Below are 18,914 nucleotides of genomic sequence, written 5' to 3'. Positions count from 1 at the left end.
CCTGCAAGTTGCCACTGATGCTAAGCTTCCTATTCATTTTGCAGGGAAGGGGCCATACCCAACCCAAGTTGCATGCAGAAGGTTGCAGGTTCAATCCCTGTTTCACACTGTGTCAAATCATTGGCCCATCTATCTCAATATTGCCTACACTGATTGGCAGCTGCTGTCCAGGATTTCAGTCTCTCCCAGCATTACATGGAAATGCCTAGGATTGAACCTGGGATCTACCACTCTACCTCTGCTTTTACCACTGAGCTCCACCCCTTCCCCTGGATTAGGCAAGATGGACAAGTAATCTGACTTGGTATTAAGCAGCTTCCCCTCTCATTCTTATATGCAGACAAGTCCGATGCTATTTTGTGGTTCTGGTTGCAGTCTCAAAGCACAAAAATTATGGGCTGGTCCCATCTCTCTTTGGACATTGTAAAACAGCTGTTCTTCCCTTTCTTTGCTCCTAGGTTGTGGCCAAAAAGTATCGCAACTTCGATATTCCCAAGACAATGACTGGGATTTGGAGATACCTGACAAATGCCTATGGTCGTGATGAATTCACTAACACTTGTCCTGGAGACAAAGAGATTGAATTCGCCTACAGCGATGTAGCTAAGAGGCTCACTAAATAAGCAGTGTTTCGCACACATTTCATAACGAAATGCTTCTTTTAACAGACTGCTCCCCTTTTGTCTTTTTAAGATAGTGATTTACTTTGCATGTACTTGCAGTTATTCAGTGTTACATTGGGTAGACCAGGTATTTTTTCTCTTTCAAAAAATGCAAACCAATGTTATACCGTTTGCTTGCTTTGTATCCTATAATAAGCAAGCTGAGCACAGCAGTTAATGTTGCAGTGAAGCAATTCTGGAACCTGGCCCAGAACTGCTGAGTGGGACCCCTACTTTTACTACCTGGGCCTGCCGATCCTGGGTCTCTATTAGGTAGGACAGCCATCTTACATAGTCCAAGGAACCGAGTGGTAAAGCTTTTCCTGGATTGAGCATTTCAGGTAGTGGGAGTGGAGTGCAAGTTTGAACACTTTCCCTATATTAGAAGGCACCTTCTTTCTCTTGTCTGCACACACTTGGCTTGTTGGGGAGATGGCTTCAGCATACTCTTCTCCCATAGAATATTTTAATGCACAGAATTTTATTCATTGCAGAGCGAATACAGCCTCCGCAGCTCCAAACTTAGGTGATTCAGCCTAAGGAAAGGTTGTTGTTGTTTTTTACCACTTGATTCTTCTGATTATATAAAGTGGCCTTTAAATCTCAAATTGCATCTTGGGATTTTCAGATTTGTTTAGGAAGCACTTCTTGGTGTGATTTAAGGATTATTTATGTATTTTCAAGATGCTATTGCATACCTTAGCTCTCCTGAAACACTGTACCTGCTGATCTGTCTGAACAGTGCACCAAAGTCTCTTACTGCCTCACCGAAAAGAGCTACATGCAAAACCTTTGGGCAAGCATGCCTGCTCATGAGGAAAAAGGCACATTTCAACAAGCCACAAGCTGTGACCCATAGACACCAGGAACCCAATAAACTGTGTTCTTGGAGGTGACAAGGGTTCACTGCATATGCTTGCATTGGAGGGTGGAGGGGGAGTACATAAGTCTCCAACTGATTGGATCAAAAAGCAAGACATCTTTATTGGATGAAGCACAATAATCCAAGGCCATAATAGCAAGTTGCTTTTTTTTTTAAGGCACTAGGAGGCTTGTCAATATGTGGGATTTATTTCTTAAGTAACATCATTCCAAACCTGAGCTGTCAAGCAGCCTAAATATGCCAGATGTTTCTACTCAACATGTAACTACTCTTTTATGTTGCTAGCAAGAAGTGCTGTGGTTGGGTGCCAGGGGTGCTTTCTTCTCACTGTGCTAATGTCAGATTCCTGCAAGTAACTATTTTTTATTTTTAAATATGTGCAAGTGGCCTTTAGATACCAACTGTTTTGCCTTACGTGCATAATTCCATATTGATGGTTTTCTCCTTGGTCGTTTGTAAGTGTGGAATGTGGAGTTCTCAGCCCCTCTTTCAATTGTTTCTCCCTTCAAATAAGTCACATCTGACTGCTACATATGTACCTGATCTATATTTTTTCACATCACGATCATCAACACATTCAAGGTTCAAGTTGTGTATTTCTAGAACAGCACCAAGGAATAGGACTGTAAAAAAAAAAGGTTTGTGTTTCTGACTTGGGTTTTCTTTAATAAAAGGAAAGGCAAGGATTTGAGGCATGGAGCAAACTTTCTATTTATTTTATATGCCATCAAAGACTACTCCAGCCAACCAACACTAGTCTTCTTGCCAGCGTTCCTTTTGTAACTTTTACACTGGAGTGTACATTTTTAAAGCACGTATAAGGGCTCCTGTTAACAGACTTTCTGCAGCCCAACTCTGTACATACTAGCTCAGAAGCAAGTTGCACTGAGTTTGGCGTGGTTTATTCCCAAGTACATGTGTGTAGCATTGCAGCCTAGCTTACTCAGCATAAGTGAGGGCATGGAAGAGGATTAGGGAACCTTTTTCTTGTACAAAATTTAATTTCGGTGAGGGACTTGGTGTTAAGAGCCTTAGGTTTGTGGTTTTTATTCTTTTAAATCTAAGAATCATACTTACATTGTGATCTGATCCAATAAGTAGATACATGATTTCAGTAATAGCTTTATATTTGTTATACATGCCTTTGTGGTGCCTTCTTTCTCTTTGCCAGTATTCACAAAAGCCAGTCTTAGGCTTAAGGGTGACCCCAAAGCATCCTGCAGCTTTGACACAAAACACGAGAAGGTGGAACCTTTTCTAGCATGTTTGTACCTCTTAGTTTAATTTCACTGGCCCGAAATCTGCTCCTCTTCTTGCTGATTTTGCCTTTAAGTCAGCTGACAGGCTTGCTGTACACATTTGGGGGGTAAGGTACCCAAAGGGTAGAATTGTCTTGTACAGCATGGTGGATCTTATGCATAGGGCGGTTCTCCTGCTAATGCCCACACTTGTTGGCCTTCCAGTTGTCATTTTGCCTGGCAAATTTAAAGTTTCAGATTAGAAGGTAGGATGACCAGTGTGACCAGATGGGATTCGAGGAAAAAGATGGTCAGATGTGGGCCATTAGCTCAAATTCTTGCCAAGTCACTGTCCACATAACCACCTCTTATGTAACTGCTATTTCCCCATCTGGTTACTGGATCCATTTAGCCTGGAACTGGTGCTTGGTGGATTGTGTTTATTTGAAAGTGTACCTTTAATGAGTCATGAAAGTAAATAACTCTGCACCTCCCAACAGTATCAGTCAAAAGGGAGGAATCAGCCTGCCAATTTATTTTAAATTACACCGCAGCACAGGACAACCTTTATCATTTGATGCTGATTATGCGTTAGTACTGTTTGACGAAACCTTTCCGGTTTGAAATGTAGGCAGCAGTTGAATCTTATGCTCTTGATTCTATTAAGTTGGAACAGAGAAGTCATTTGGAAGTATAGTATATTTTAGAGAGAAGCATTTTCTCTTCCTCTGTAATATTGATGTGCATAAATGTTCTCTCGTTTGACCACTTATCCACTTGGTGTGTAGTAGAGGCAGTTTCTCCCACAAGGTAAGGTGCATAATTTGTGGTTGCAAGTGATCAACCATTTGGTTAACTTTAGCAGCCCACATGGGTGAAAGCATTCAGTTTTCCTCTTGAATGAATAAAGAGATGGGCGTGTGTTTGTGGATGGGGGGGCTTCTGTCATCAAATGGGAATTTTTTTTATAGTTACGTTTTTGCAACAGAAATGTGAAAGGAATTCCTGTTAGCTGACCTTTGTTTAGCCTATGAAATTGGTAGCATTCATATACAGATTAACTTTCTGGAAGACAGAGAAAACCCCAAGTTTGATTTAACGTTTATTCTTCCAAGGTTGGAGATAAGGGAGTGCGGAAAGACATGTGTTGTACCTACTGTATTTATAGTTTGGGAACTTGTCTAACCTGCACAAAACTGAAGAGTTAATGATCTTGCCACTTGCCAGTTTCTTACAAAATTGATATTTTTTATGTACATATGCATTCTTAACAGAATTTCAGACATTCTGCTTCTAGCCATCCAAAATAGCGAATGTTGGTCTAATTCTCACAGACATTCCCCCAGCCCACCATCCTCAGACTTTTGAGCATGGGATGATAGTTGCATGAGAACCAGGAGTGTGAGCAAGAGCAGCTCCTTGTAGCAATTCCTTAAATGTTCCTCCTGTATTAATGCGACTTCCAAAATGCCTTTCCACTCCTATAGCCAAAGATGTTTTCAATTCCCATTCTAGTTGTCAGTCTAGGAGCATTTGAGGAATCACTCCTTTGCCTAAACCCGGGCGGTGGAAGGTGGAATCTGTGGCCTTCTTGATGCTGCTTGATTCCCAGCTCCCAGCAGCCCCGGGGGGCACAGTCAAAGGTCAGAATTATGGGAGTTGCAGCCCAGCAACAAGGCCACAGCTTGTCTCACTTTTGCCCTAAAGATAGGCAGGAGTGTTAATATTTAGAATGATTGAAGTCATCTCAGAACTGGTGTGTCTGGGGAAATTCTGTGCACGCATTATTGTTAGCCACGGGATAGTTGTGCCATTGAAAGAGCCTGCTGGCTTGGACCACTCTGAGAGGCAGTTCCTACTGAAGGGGAACGTCCCAATTGGCTGCATCTAATGTTACTCTGGGTGCAGAATGCGGCTTGGATTCTGCTTCACAAGTAACAAGAAGGGTTGAGGTGGCCCTGAAGTCCTTTCTGCAATCATAATCTAGGAGGAAAAGTCTTTGCCCTCATCCTATGCCCTTTGATGTCATGACACTATGGATTCCAATGTTTTGGATGATGCATTGTCCACATGCTCTCTGTTGGGTCATATTTATATAAGATAATTGGCCATTCTGCTTATTTTGTTTATAGTGAAATAGAATTTCTTTTAAGAAGAAAAGCTGTGGGTTATATCCAGTGTTAGTCATACTCCATCAGAGTAGACCCATTGAAATGAATGGGCATGATTAATTTGGGCTCACTCATTTCAGTGGGCCTACTCTGAGTAGCACTTGTAGTGACTACAACCCAGAGAATTAAAATTGCATGACATATATATATCATGGGATGCCTTTTTAATAAGGTCACTTTTGCTCAGCAGGCAGAGCCTTGAGGAACAAAGAGAACAGGTGGAGCACTTCTCTCAAAAGTGTGCAGGGCATTTGTGAAACCATTACACTTGTCTGACTCACAGACGAACCAGTGTGCCGCATTCTGGGCACGGAGGGGTAGGAAAGCAAACCTCAGGTTCCCCACCTCTGTCAAGTCCTTCCTGTGGGACTCCAGCTCTCATGAGCCCCAGCCAGCACAGCTGAAGATCAGGCCTCTGTAACAAAAGTATTTTCTGTGGACTCGGCTCAACATGCATTTGTGCACAAATTGTTTCTTTTTATGTTATCAGCCTCTAAAAGTTGTGGGCCACAGAAATTGGTCTAGCCTATCTTACTATGCTAGAGCTATGTGCAAATATTAACAGTGACAAAGAGCAACCAGTTTAGAAATCTGGCCATTCTAGGGCCTACCAGTGTCTAAATGTAACACACAAAGGTGTTCTAATTCATACTAAAAGTGTTATGTATAGTGGGGGGCTACATGTGAGAGCTGAGGTCTGGCTTCATTCCCTAGTTCTTGAAGCATGTATATTTGGGGGGGGGGGTGGAACCTTGGTTATCACTCACCTGCCTACCTGCCTTTCTGTGAAATGTTGCTTTAAGAGGCAATGCTAAATCAACTCTTCATTCTAAAAATGAATAACTCCCCTCCCAGCTGTGACTAACAGTAGATGTTTTATTCCATGTTAAAACCACAATTGCTTAGATACAGTCAAGTTCCTTCTTATACTTTTGAACATACTTGAAAAGGTTGTTCTGAGCAAACCGTGTTTTAAAAATATATATCATCCTGTTTTATCTGCTCAACTGTTGCATCTGGGTAGGCGGGGGCACAGATTCCCAAGAATGGGCAGGGCATTGATTTGGCTTTTGTACAGAGATACCTGGAATCTCTTATGATATATTGTAATATGCTTCTCTTTTCACTTTTCTGGAATATCTTTTACAGGTATACTGGCAAACTGCTGGCAGCTGTTTTAAAAAATAAAATTTATATTTTTCACTTAATATGATCTTGGCTATTTCTTCTCTGGATTTCTGGGGCAGGGGCTATAGCTCAGGAGGTAGAGGGCATGCTTTGCATGCAGAAAGTCCCAGGTTTAATCCTAAAATGGGAAGGACTCCCATCTGAAACCCTAGAGAGATGCTACTAGGCAGTGTAATCCAGCTTTCTCTAACCTAGTGCCTTCTAGATGTTGCGGGATTCCAGCTCTCATCAGCCCTGACCACCAAATGACTGTAGACATTACTCCGAATGACTGTAGCTTTGCAGTGCCTCACCTCAAGAGAGGTCTTTCCCATCACTTACAGATGTGATTCCCTACAGATATTGCTGGACTACAACTCCCATCATCCCTGGCCATTGGCCATGCAGGCTGGGGCTGATGGCTGTTGGCATCAGCAACATCTGGAGGGTGAAAGGTTGGTTTAGGCCAGGGTTTCTCAAACTTGGGTCTCTACTGTTGTTGGACTACAACTCCCATCATACCTAGCTTTCAGGACCAGTGGTCAGGGATGATGGGAGTTGTAGTCCCAGTTTGAGAAACACTGATTTAGGCAATACCAAGCTAGATGGATCTAAAGGGGGCCTGCGTCGATATATGGTAGCTTCTTATGTTCCTACATCTGTTTTGCTAGCTTTTGAATTTGAGCTTCAGATGTGGGGAATATATGAGATTGGTTTGGAAGTTGAATTTGAAATGAACATTTTGAAGGAAGCTGTTTGCTCAGAGAACAGCCAAGAAACTTGCACATTAGCTAAGAATTTATCTCTGTGCTGCTTGATAGCAAAAAATGGCCTTCAAGGTGGCTCACAAAGGATGACACATACCCACAAAATCAAGACAACAAAATCTTTACATATCAAAACTAAATAAAAACAGAAAATCCAAATTCATGTTCCTGCCAAATGTAGGGGGCAGTCCCCACAGATATGTCACAAAGAGCAGGAGTAAATCCTACAAGAGGGTGGGGCAGGGCAGATGGAGAAATGCTCTCCGTGGAGGTCCAACACAGTCTCTCCCCTGCAAGTGAGTTACCAGGCACAATCTGAACAGCAGGATTGGGGAAACGCCTCCTGCAACTGGTGCTATGCTTTCATTTGTCCGGTAGGTGTCTCCCTCCACCATCTTTTGAAAACACATACAGTACAGTGTCTAGAGAAGAGCACCTGCTTTGCTTGCAAAAGGTCTCGGGTTCAATCCCTGACATCTCCAGGTAAGGCTGGGGAAATCCTTAGGTGAAATCCTGGATAGCGGATGCCAGTCAGTATTGACAATACTGACTTGCTGTAAGGAAACACCTTTAGTTTCTCAAGGGGGATATTTTAATCCAGCAGCTGATAGGAATCTCAAAGTGACATGTATGTTGTATTTCTGCAAACCTTGGGGTTGCCCTGAGGCTACTGAAGCTTTGCCTGTGTGGTGACGTTCTGGCTACAGAAGGGTCACTGCTCCGGGAATAAGTTCACTACTGGCAAAAGTAATTGAGTCTAAATAGAAAACAGCACACACAGAACTCAACTGTGAAGGCTGCCTATTTTGCCAGCAGAAAAGTGAAAGAATTCATACTTCTCTTCCACACAGCACCTAAACTATGGAATTTGCTCCCAGAAGATGCAGCGATGGTCACCAGCTTGGATGGCTTTAAAAGAGGATTAGACAAATGCCTGGATGATAAAGCTACCAGTGACTGCTAGCTGTGATAGCTATGCCCTGCCTCTGTGGTGAGAGATGGTACACTTCTGAATACTAGTTGCTGGAAACTGCAGGAGGGAAGAATGCTGTTGCACCCTTTGCCACAGTATAAACCCTGAAGCAGGCCTGGAACGCAGCCGTTATAAGAAGGTTCTTTCATTACAGGCTCCAGGTTTTCAACAGAAAACTGTTCTGAGGCTGGCACGTAATTGAAGCCAGCAGGGGAGAGAGAGCCACGTCTGAGATGCACTTTCTCGAGGGTTGTGGCTTTCTGGGCACCTTTTGAAGTGGTTCTTCGTACCTGTTACTTTAGAACCTCATCCAAACACCATTTCAAAGCCAATCTGTTGAATGGGGAAGACCAGAAACTGTGACCCTCTTTCTAGATCTTCCATCGGCCTTTTTAGATATACTGTGTTGCTGTGCTGGTTTTGATAAAACACCTTCATAGTCCTGATGGAGCAAGCTCTTATGGGTGACCTTGGGCCAATGGTCCACTTGACACATTGTACTAAGGATTAAACCCTGTTTTATGTTAACTATGACTAAAGATGAACACCTAGCATGCCGGGACACACTTCTCAACATTTGGAAGGCCACAGATTAACCAACCCCAGTATATAGGATAGCACATATGCCCCCCTCATACATGATCACATTTTAGTACCTGACTGTGCCACTCTCTTGATCCAGCCCCAGTTCATAGGTGAGAGCGTAAAAGGTAAAGGTACCCCTGCCCGTACGGGCCAGTCGTGTCCAACCCTAGGGTTGTGCTCCCATCTCACTCAAGAGGCCGGGAGCCAGCGCTGTCCGGAGACACTTCCGGGTCACGTGGCCAGCGTGACGAAGCTGCTCTGGCGAGCCAGCACCAGCGCAGCACACGGAAACGCCGTTTACCTTCCCGCTATAAAGCGGTACCTATTTATCTACTTGCACTTAGGGGTGCTTTCAAACTGCTAGGTGGGCAGGAGCTGGGACCGAAAGATGGGAGCTCACCCCGCCGCGGGGATTCGAACCGCCAACCATGCGATCGGCAAGCCCTAGGCGCTGTGGTTTTACCCACAGTGCCACCCGTGTCCCAGGTGATAGCGTAGATGACTTTAAAAGGGAATTAAGCCAAGCCAAGGTAAATATGCCTTATAAGTGGCTACATCCATGATGGCTGTATGCAGCCTCCAGCTTCTACCGCTGCATATCAGTTGCTTAGAGGCAGCAGTGATGGATGGCTATTGCACTCATGTCCTGCTAGTGGTCTTCCCAGAAGTGTTGGATTGGACACTGTAGGATGCTGGAAGGGAAGTGAGGATTGGTCTGATAATCTGCTCTTATATTTTATGAGATGCCCAAGGTGCAAAATTGCCTGTGACCAGGACCCATCACTACTTGATCACAGCCCGTATCAGCAATGCCCTCGCTCCCAAAAAGGGGGGTTCACAGAGCAGAAAGAAACAAAGGGCAAACTGGCACTGCTTTTTTTTCTCTCTCTCTCTCTCTCTCTCTCTCTCTCTCTCTCTCTCTCTCTCTCTCTCGTGTGTGTGTGTGTGTGTCTTGCCAACCACTCCCTTCTGATGCTGGAAGTTTTCCAAGGATGGAGAAAAGGCAAACTCATGATCCTTTTGATGGGAGGCTTGTGTTCTTACCACTGGACACACAGATGAATAAACTGGTTTCAAGACAAAGATCAAGCAAAGGAACTTCAAAAAGGAGAATGCCAAATGACATCTCCACATCTTTGGTGCTCCAGGCAGAGGGCTTGGTGGGGCATCATCAGAGTTGTTTTTTTGGTCAGGTTTTCAAAACAAGGATTTTGCTAAACCAAGGCTCTGATGGAAGCTAGATTGCTCTTTGAAGCAAGAATGGTGCAACTCTGGGAGACAGGGGCAGTTTTCTCTGGCTTCTTGGCCCTGCAGCCTAAAGAGTTGGGGGATATATGTACTTGTGTCTCATCTGTATATGGAGGTGTAGAGGGGCTTTGTGGAGATCCTGCAGGATGGGGACTCCCAGAGAGGGGGTTTCATGTTCCATGAGACTGCTCTGGATGACGTGACTGAACTTGCAGGATTTGGCTGGTTTGAACGAAAAAATATGTCCCCCTAAACATGGGGCTTGTCTTGGGCCTTTGGGGCCACAACCTGCCAGGCGTTTTGTCCTGGTTCCATCTTGGCCTAGCACATTATGCCCCCAGGCAGTGGTCCCGAGGTGACAGTGGTGAAAGAAAACAGCCACCTACCTCTATGTTCATTGGAAGGGCTAGTATGGGAAATTCAGGCAACTTAGTAAGGCTAGATTGGTTTTCCCCACTGCACCCACAGCTGCAAGACTGGAAGCTGGTGGAAGAGTTTGTCACCTTTGAAAACAAAACAGAAATTACCGGTAGTTTGGCAAATGTCGTCTCAGCTGTGTGTCATGATGGTTGTACCCCTGGGGCCTGACTTGATTCATAATTAGGCTTGACAAACCAAAACATTTACCCACCTACAAACCAGCTCAATTTTTTGCAGCCAGTTTTGAAACAAAGTCAGAGCCTGCCACGTTCCTGAGGATGGCGGGAGTGCAGAAGGGTCCAACAGTTTTCCTGCCCCTTAAAAACAAAGCAAAACCTTATGTGGTGGCAGCTGCTGCTGTTGCTGCTGGTGGAAGGAGAGCAGGGATATGGGAAATCTTCCCATTTATGTAAGGGCTACCATCATGATTCTGGAGGGGCAGCTGGTGTGGGGGGGGGGGTGTTGGAGAATTCTAATGGAAACAGAAACTGGGGCAGAAATTGCTGATCGTAGAGTTGGAAGGGACCCAAAGGTCAACTGCCCTGCAGTGATGTTTGCTTATTTATCACACGTCCCAACTGGAAATGAACCCAGCAAACATGATCTGTATTCACTGTTGTTGCTTTCAGTCTGCAAATGATACGGAATTGATTACGTTCAACACACCATTTGCATTGTATTTCCTTCGCATTGAATTGAATGAGGTAATGGCAACAGACTTTACATGATTATTTAATTTTGCCACTGCGGACAGCGAGACAAATAACGTGTTTTGGCAGAAGGTGAACTACAGTGGAAAAGAAACCACGCTGCGTGCAACAAACAGAGAGTGGAATGGAGCCTGCTTCCATCCCAATGGATAGCCCAATTGCCACTTCCTCCTGCCCCCCTGCCTAGAGCAGAGGATTCTGGAAAGATGGGCCTGGTTCTTGGGGGTGGGCAAGCCCTCCCTTTCAGTGCCCACTTGTGGGTGGGAAAGTGACTTCCGAGCAGATCCCGAGGGCTCTGGCACACATGCTTGCCCAGCCTTGTTCTGGTTTTATAACCAAGAGGCGAGCAGTTGGCTGCGTGTCAGGATGGTTACAACAGCTCGCCTTTCTCCACGGGGAGGGTCTCTTGCTGCCGGAGAGCAGTGTCAAACCTTGCAATGCGCCCGACGTGGCAGGGTTTTCTTTTGAAGTTGCTTTCCACCCAGCATCCGTCTTGCCCTGAACAGCTTTCATCCCTCGCCAACGCTTCCCCAGTGAAAGCTATTAAAAGGGAAACGCATTATGCGCTTGATGTGTTTTTCTACCTTCGCTGTTAACATCTCCTGTGGTGAGGATTTCATAATGCTGCGCAAGTCATTGCATCGGATGAGCAAAAAGGCCTCAGTCGGGGCAAGTCCAGGCAAGTTGGAGGGAGGGCTGGAACAGAGTTATACATGGGAAGAACTGGGTGGCGAAGGGTTTTGATCCCATCCTACTCAGAGAAGACCCACTGGAATTAATGAACATGACTAATATCATTTTATGAGGGCTGCTGAGTAAAAATTATTTGGACACAACCCACTAAGCCCCTGCTGAGGAGGGTAGAGGTTCTGTAGGTATGGTTCCTATGTTGGAATGGAGAGCTACACCTGTTGAATGGTGGCCTGTTTGGAGCTCTTTAAGTTTCTGCCAAAATTATTATTTTGGCAGATTATAATACATAATTATAATATTATGTATTATTCATTTATTTTGGTTAATTCCAGGTGGTTGTTGGTTTGGGAGCGGTGCTCCTTAAGTATGCAATGTGTTTTTTTCAGGGTCCACACAATGTTGATATAAAAATGCAACTCCACCTTGCCATTTAATCTGCACTTACCTCTTTCCAGGGAAAATAAGATCAATAAAGGAATGCCAAATGGCCTATTTGTGATATCTCAGCTGCCTGTTTCCAAATCAAGTCCCTGTCTGGAAGCACTCGGTGTTAAGGATTTATATCTGGCTTTTAATTTTTTTTAAAAAGGGGGTGGAAATCATTTCTGATGCAGCATACAAAACCAAATCTACATAATGGAAAGCAGAAACCGTGTGAAATCACAACAGCAGGTTAAAATAGCAAGAAATAAATTTAGAAGAGCTCAACGCAGTATATTGCCAATTCAATTTATTCGATGTATCTATGTATTACTGAAAAGAAGTCCGAAGCTATTTACAATACATGGGTGACAGCATACAAAATATGCAATAAAAATTCCATAAAATGAAACAAAGTCTGACACATATGCCATCTTTCCTCTAAGAAGAGCCCTGCTGGATCGGACCAAAGTCCTATCTAATCCAGCATCTTGCTTCCACAGCCACAAACTAGATGTCCCAATGGTATTCTGGCCACTTCCCTTGCTGGGGAAAGCACTAAATGATTGGAGAAGACGGGGACACTTTTCACTATTGTTTGCGTAGCTTTTCCCAAGCATTTCCCAATGTTGGATGTTTCACGGTCGGTAAAATATTTATTGAAAAAGCCTCACAAATTTTGGCTCAGCCCTTGTATTTTTTGTGTGGATGCAAGCCAAGATATGGTTGGAAACACTCTCTCCAACCCGCAAGGAATTTTGAGATGAGTCAACACAGAGATGAGCCATAGGGCATCTGCCTTGCATGCAGAAGGCCTTGGGTTCAATCCCTGGCCTCTCCAGGTGGGGCTGGGACTCCTACTTGAGACACAGGAGGTCCACTGCTGGTCAGTGTAGACAGTGCTCCATGGGCCGATGGTCTGATTCAGTATCAGGCAGCTTCCCATATATTCCCTGAGGTAGAAAATCCACACGGTTTTCATCTCTGTTGACAAAAGTAGCCCTGGGCCATTTGTTGCCTTTTAATGGTGCCCTAGAATCAAGGCTGGCTTCCAGCAGTCAGAGGAGGGAGAGGTTACCTCAGTGGGAACACCGGGAGCTGGGTGGTTTTACTTGATGCAATCACTAGTGAAGAGCTCAGATTGGGGCAAGTGCATGCACAGTAGTCAAAAAGGGCAAAAGGTGGCATAGATTTCCATAAAATGCACATATGCATGGCAGCCCTTCAGAGGTCAAAGAGAGGACTGTCTCTCTGTAAAGTAGGAAACATGGCTACCTTGATCACTCTGCCATCACTTTCTAAGCCTAACACCACTACTTGCGGTGTAGCTTTTGAGACCATGGCGCCTGTCATGTGTGCAGCTTAGCTGATTTCGGACTTTGAGGAGGAACAAATTCTGAGGTAAGAAACCAAAACTAGGTTTCAATTTGACGTGGCACCAGGAAGTCAGGAGAAGATCAAAGGGATTCCCTCTCACTCCTTATAAAATGCTCTTGTGTACCACTTATTCACTGGCTGGAAGAAGGGTGGGTCCAAGCTGACCGCACTGGGTGCTTGTCAACAGATGACTTGTGTTTGCACAGCAGCAGCTGAGAGAGGCCATCAGACAAGCAGGGTGAAGTTATGACTTTGTGAAATTAGTTTTATTATTATAATCGTTTGCACAACACCTTATGAGGATGACTCCCATTAATCCTGGGGGAGAGGAGGGGGCAAGGAGTGTAGCAACCTGGTGGTTCTTGTTTTTGGAGAAACTGGAGGCCTGTTCTTGTGACCACAGAGAAATGTTAGCCGTCCACAAACAGGAGGTAAGATGGGTTGGTTGGGTTAAGCCTAGTAGCCACTTCAAATCGGCCGTAAGTGGTGGCAAACCAAAAATGATCTGTGGATGGTGTCAGGCAAGGCTGGTTAGTGCCCCAATGAAGCTTCTGCTCTGGGGTTAGGGATGAGTAGATCTGTCAATTTTGGTTTCTCTCAGCTTTTGATTTTGCTTTCTTTAGGGTTTGTTTACAGTTCCACAACAGTGTGTGATTTTTATTTGTAAAAAACCCCCACAAATATTCGTCAGTATTTTTGTGTGAATTTCTCCCAATATGCACATGGTTTTGCGCAATTTTACCAAGTATTATTCATTTCTAGATCTTATTTTCACTTACCTATGAGTATATTCATTTTACACACATTTACTCACCTGGCAAATTGCACTGTAGAATTTGGAGAAGTGTGAATATTGAAGGATAGTTGTGTTTTGGTTTGCACACAGTTTCAGGAAGTGTGAATTGCGGCAGGTAAATTTGCTGCTAAATGCTAACTGAATCAGATTTCTCCCCCATCTTTACCTGAGGTAAACAGAGGCTTGGAGGGTGGGGGATGTGATAGTGGGAAGAGTTAAGCCCCTCCTCATATGTCTGCATCTTGAGCCTCAGAACTCTTCCCTCAACTGTTGCTTTGAAAAACAACCAGGCACTACCACCCCATTTTTCACAGTGGCCAGACACAAGCAGGACTTGAGAGGGTAGTAGCTCTCCCCTGCTGTTGGTGCCCTTTGAGGGGAAGTTGCAACTCATTCCAAAATAGCAAACACCAGAATATAAGGGACTCAAGGCCACATGTGCTGTGGAGGCTGGTTCATTAGGGTGAATGGGGTACTGTCCCACCAACCTCAATCTGCCTCAGCCAGTTCCCACCTGCCTGTATCTTTCTTACAGCCAGCCCAAGAGGTATAACTGGCTGTCAGCGTCCTCCTCCTTAGTCTCCATGTTGCCCTCACAGGACTCAACAAGGAAGAGGATGGGGACAAAACCAGAATGAGTTGGCTCTGCCTATCATTGCCCCTGGTTCCAACCACCCTTGGGCTCTCTGCAGCCTGCCTTGTCAGTCCCAATGGGCACCAGCCCACCACAGCTGCTTCCGATGCTGGAGTTCGTGTATAGCCATCGTGACTAGTAGCTGTTGACCAGAAGAGTCAGATGAGGTCCTCCTTGTGTCTCTCCGGTTCTCACACTGTGTTCTCAGTGATCACATGCCGAGAGGCATGGCAGTAAGGATGGAGGCCTGGGAATCTTCTGCCACATTGAAAGGGGACATTGTTAACTGAGGGTGGGAATCAATGTTACGCTCACAATCTCATTAAACACTAGTTCACATCCAAAGTCTTTCTAGAAAAAAAACCCACATTGCAGAAATACAATATGGTACAAGTTCCATGGCAGGAAAGCCAACCATGCCTTATAAGATTCTCCCTCTCCTTGCAGAACAGGTTTGTACATCTCCCTGGAACAGCTTGAAACAATAGACTTTTATGGTTTTATCACATCATCTCCACAACAATGGAGCTTGTGAAGTCTAGTTAGTGTCATACCCAATGCCCAAATCTAATCTAAGTTTGAACCTAAATGCATTTTATGTAGAAGCCATCTTGGTTAACGTCAACAGGATTTAACGCTAAATACTGATCCCTCTTAGTTGTGCTTAAGGCAACTGAAGTCAACTGGATGTCACTTCCATGGGCCTCTAGATTTCAGGTTTCAGGACAGCACTGCCTGCTTTTGGGACCAGATTGGCTCCACACCTCCCAATCAAAGTTTGCCTTTTGGAGATGGAATCCATTGAAGTTTCCACTCCTGCTACCACCTTCTGACACAGTGGATTTCCTGAACTTAAAAAGCACACCATTGTCCCAGAGGTGATGCTGTCTCCCCTGCAGAAAAGTTGTTTTTTATGTTGTCCCCTTGCCCCAAATTACATAGGCACAGGATGTTGCAGTACAAATACTGTTGCAGCTGGAAAGTATGCATTTTAAAATCAGTACTAGCAAAGGCTTTAAGTCATCTGCAAAGTTACTCAGAGAAGTCTAAAGAAATCCTAATAAGAACAGCTGCCTGCAGAGGTCACCCTAAGCTAGAAAAACCATTGAAAGGGGTTGCAGCATTGATGCATGGGGGAAAGAATGTGTTTGATGCTTCCTTAAAGCCACTTGCCTAGTCAATGCTGGAAAATATTGCATAGTTGTACCTCCTCCATTCTTCCTCTTCCCTCACTTTTTACACCAAAGTGTTCAAAGCAACCTACAGGTAAGGATGGGCAAATCTGACAATTTCCGTTTCTCATTTTTCCAATCTAAAGTTCAGCTGAGAATTCCCCCCCCCCTTCTTCCTCATGGAAATTAATCAGCGAATTTTGCCTGATATATACAGGTTTATATGCAATTTCATCTCATACAAACTTCTTATTTTTGCAAAGTAACGTTCCTTAATATAATGCATTTTCAATGTTTCTTTCACAAATATATACATTTTTATGTACACTTTATGCTAGTGTTTGCATTTTTGTACACATAACTTGAGTGGAGAACTGCACTGTAAAATAAGGAGAAGTGTGAATTTTGAGACATGGCTGTGTTTCAGTTTGTGTATTGTTTCAGAAAGTGTGAATTAGGTAGGTTCACCTTTAAATGTGAACTGAATCTAATTTCTAACCCATCCCGACACAGGTGTTTCAAAGCAACTTAATCAGCAACATTTTTTGCAGCCTGGCTTGATTTTTAAGGGTCTATCCATGTTGTGTACCTGTATCACATTTATATAGAATATCCAGGGTTTCTTACTATAGAGAGTATAGACATCTATCTGAAGGGCTGCCTAGTTTAAGTCCAGGTGAAAAATAAAGAATCCAAAGGAAGAAGAGCAAGAGGTTTACACCTGGACAGCAGACTGAGCAGGCACACCCAGGACACCTGATCTCTCAGTCTTCCCCACTATGGTGAGATGGATTGTCTTTCTATTTGAATGATAGTAATTATTTCTAAATGTGCACCTATACTTTTAAAATACCACATGCAATTTTGATGCAAACCTGTGGCCTCTTGGTTTGTTTTTTGTTTGTTTTTGGCAGCGCACCTTACTTTTACACCTGTTTATCTCCCGGTCACAGTCTTCCCTGCTACAGTGAGATGCATTGCATTTCTATTTAAATTGTGGCAGCGATTTATAAATTTGCATCTAAATTAGCAACTGAGAACTTTTGTGCAAGGCCCACTTATCAGTTCTGGCAGTAGCAGCTGTGGCCTGGCGTGGCTGCAGGGGAGTCAGGGGGGTCATCTTATGCAGGCAGCGGGTGACAAGACCCTTCTGTCAATTGTGCAGGATGGCAGAAAAGCCCACAAACAAATGGAGATGTCCAATCCCAAGCAAGTTGTGGTCTGCCCTCATTCGCACTCAGCAGATGGTCAATGAGTATACAAGACCTGGCTATGGAAGGATTCAGATAGCATACTTGGGGCCTGGAAGGAATTTTTCCTGTAGATGAATTTGGCATCTCTGGAAGTGTTGCCTACCTCATAGTAATTGTCACAACTTGTTGGCAAAAAAAGACATTGGGCTGGAACCTGGCAGAGGGTATTCCATAGGGCAAATTTTCAGAGTACTCCTTTAAAGAGGTCTAGCAGGACAGATTCTCTCCAAATGCCCAGACAAGGGCTAATGGGGCATAGAGGTCCCCTCTATGTTTTTGTGTTGTGGAATTGCCTGGAATTGCGTTGTGGAATTGCCTGGAATTGATTCTTGTCATAGTGTGATCCTAAAACTGAGGATCAACCCTGAAGGAATAATCACCCAGTGAATGGGTTGAGTGATTCAGGATACTCACCCAGTTGCCTATTCCAAAACCTATTTACATCTGTAATCAATAAAGTTGTGGCCATTTTGATCCCATACTTTTTATCCTGTAATTTCCCCTCCTTGGTATATCCCATTCCCAATGGCTTGGGCATACTGCACCTGGTTTCGCAAACCTCTTTCCACTTTTTTTTGGCAAAATAAGTGGCCACCCTAATGGTAATTCAGGGTCCTTGAAGTAACTTTCTGGAGGTTAAAGTTCAACAGGCAAATAACACTGCTCTGTTGGCTGGGCCAGAGCAGCACACCAGACTCCTGGGGTTAATAGCGGGTCTTGCCAATCCAGAGGCACTATACTACCTGCCAATCATAGGAACCAGCATTGCACTTCTCTATTCTTCCTTCTGTGCTTGAAGATAACTTTGAGGCTGGATATTGTGCAGAGTCCCAAAGAGCTTACTAGGTGACTAGCTTTTAAGTTCCAGCCTCAGGCAATGCCGTTTGTGGTCAAACTACAGAATCCCTGACAGGGAGGGTGTTGGACACTGGGTGAGGATTCATCCCTGGCCCATTAACTCTACTGTCTAATCCTTTTGCCATGTCCTAAATTAATCCTAAAGTAATGAAATTTATGTGTTTATGTATGTATATTTTAGTAGTAAAAAGGTATAACCAGCTTTCCCTCTGCATGAAGATGTCCAAAGAGGCGACCTGGCCAACCTTTATTAAAATATCAAATAATATCAAGACCAAAAAAAGAAAAAAAGAAAAAAGCAGTAATAAAACATCAAAAACTAATAACGAACGAGACGGGCAGACTGAAACAAGCAGGAACATTGAAGCAGCAGAGAAGTCAAATGCTTGCTGAAGGAGGGGTGTTGAGGAAGAATCAAGGAACACCAGAAGGAGAAAATTAACCTTGGTTGGGGGTTCTACATTTCTGGTACTACGACAGAAAAGACCCCCCCGTCCTGTTGCTACTGCACCCATCAGGCCTCACCATGGTCACGATTTTAGCCACACCATGCAGCAATCTGCATTAAGGCCCTATCTGCACTCTACATTTAAAACAGTATCATACCACTTTAAACAGTCATGGCTTCCCCTAAAGAATCCTGGGAGCTATAGTTTCTTAAGGTGCTGATAATTGTTAGGAGACCTTTGTTCCCCTCACAGAGCTATAGTTCCCAGAGTGGTTTAAAAATCAATCCATCTTCCCAGGTAACTCTGGGAAAGTAGTTTGGTTGCGCTATGAGGAAAGGGTGTTTGGGTGATCTGTGAGGGAAGGGGGTTGGGGCACAAGGTGTGAAGGGGGGAAAGTTGGTAAGGGGTGATGGGAAGGCAGGGTTGGCAAGCAATGCA

The 18,914-nt window shown here is 44.2% G+C and overlaps 1 protein-coding gene and 1 long non-coding RNA gene across 2 annotated transcripts in view; one reads left to right on the top strand and one right to left on the bottom strand.

Annotated features, from left to right (window-relative positions):
* Nucleotides 1-6,162, top strand: part of CLIC4 (chloride intracellular channel 4) — a 47,229-nt gene extending 41,067 nt beyond the window's left edge. The window contains exon 6 of the mRNA XM_081202175.1: nt 459-6,162. Coding sequence (XP_081058301.1) covers nt 459-623 — 165 coding nt within the window. The 3' untranslated portion in view covers nt 624-6,162. The remainder of the gene's footprint in view (nt 1-458) is intronic.
* Nucleotides 5,692-12,304, bottom strand: LOC308591436. Its single transcript, XR_014010177.1, has 2 exons — nt 10,451-12,304; nt 5,692-10,197 (listed from the first exon to the last, which is right to left on the bottom strand). It is a non-coding gene; the product is annotated as an uncharacterized lncRNA (long non-coding RNA).
* Nucleotides 12,305-18,914: the final 6,610 nt, after the last annotated feature.

Source organism: Podarcis bocagei (assembly GCF_964188305.1).
Source record: "Podarcis bocagei genome assembly, chromosome: 7".
NCBI classification, from domain to species: domain Eukaryota; kingdom Metazoa; phylum Chordata; class Lepidosauria; order Squamata; family Lacertidae; genus Podarcis; species Podarcis bocagei.
Note: the sequence above shows the minus strand (reverse complement) of the source record. Positions and strands in the feature narration are given on the sequence as shown.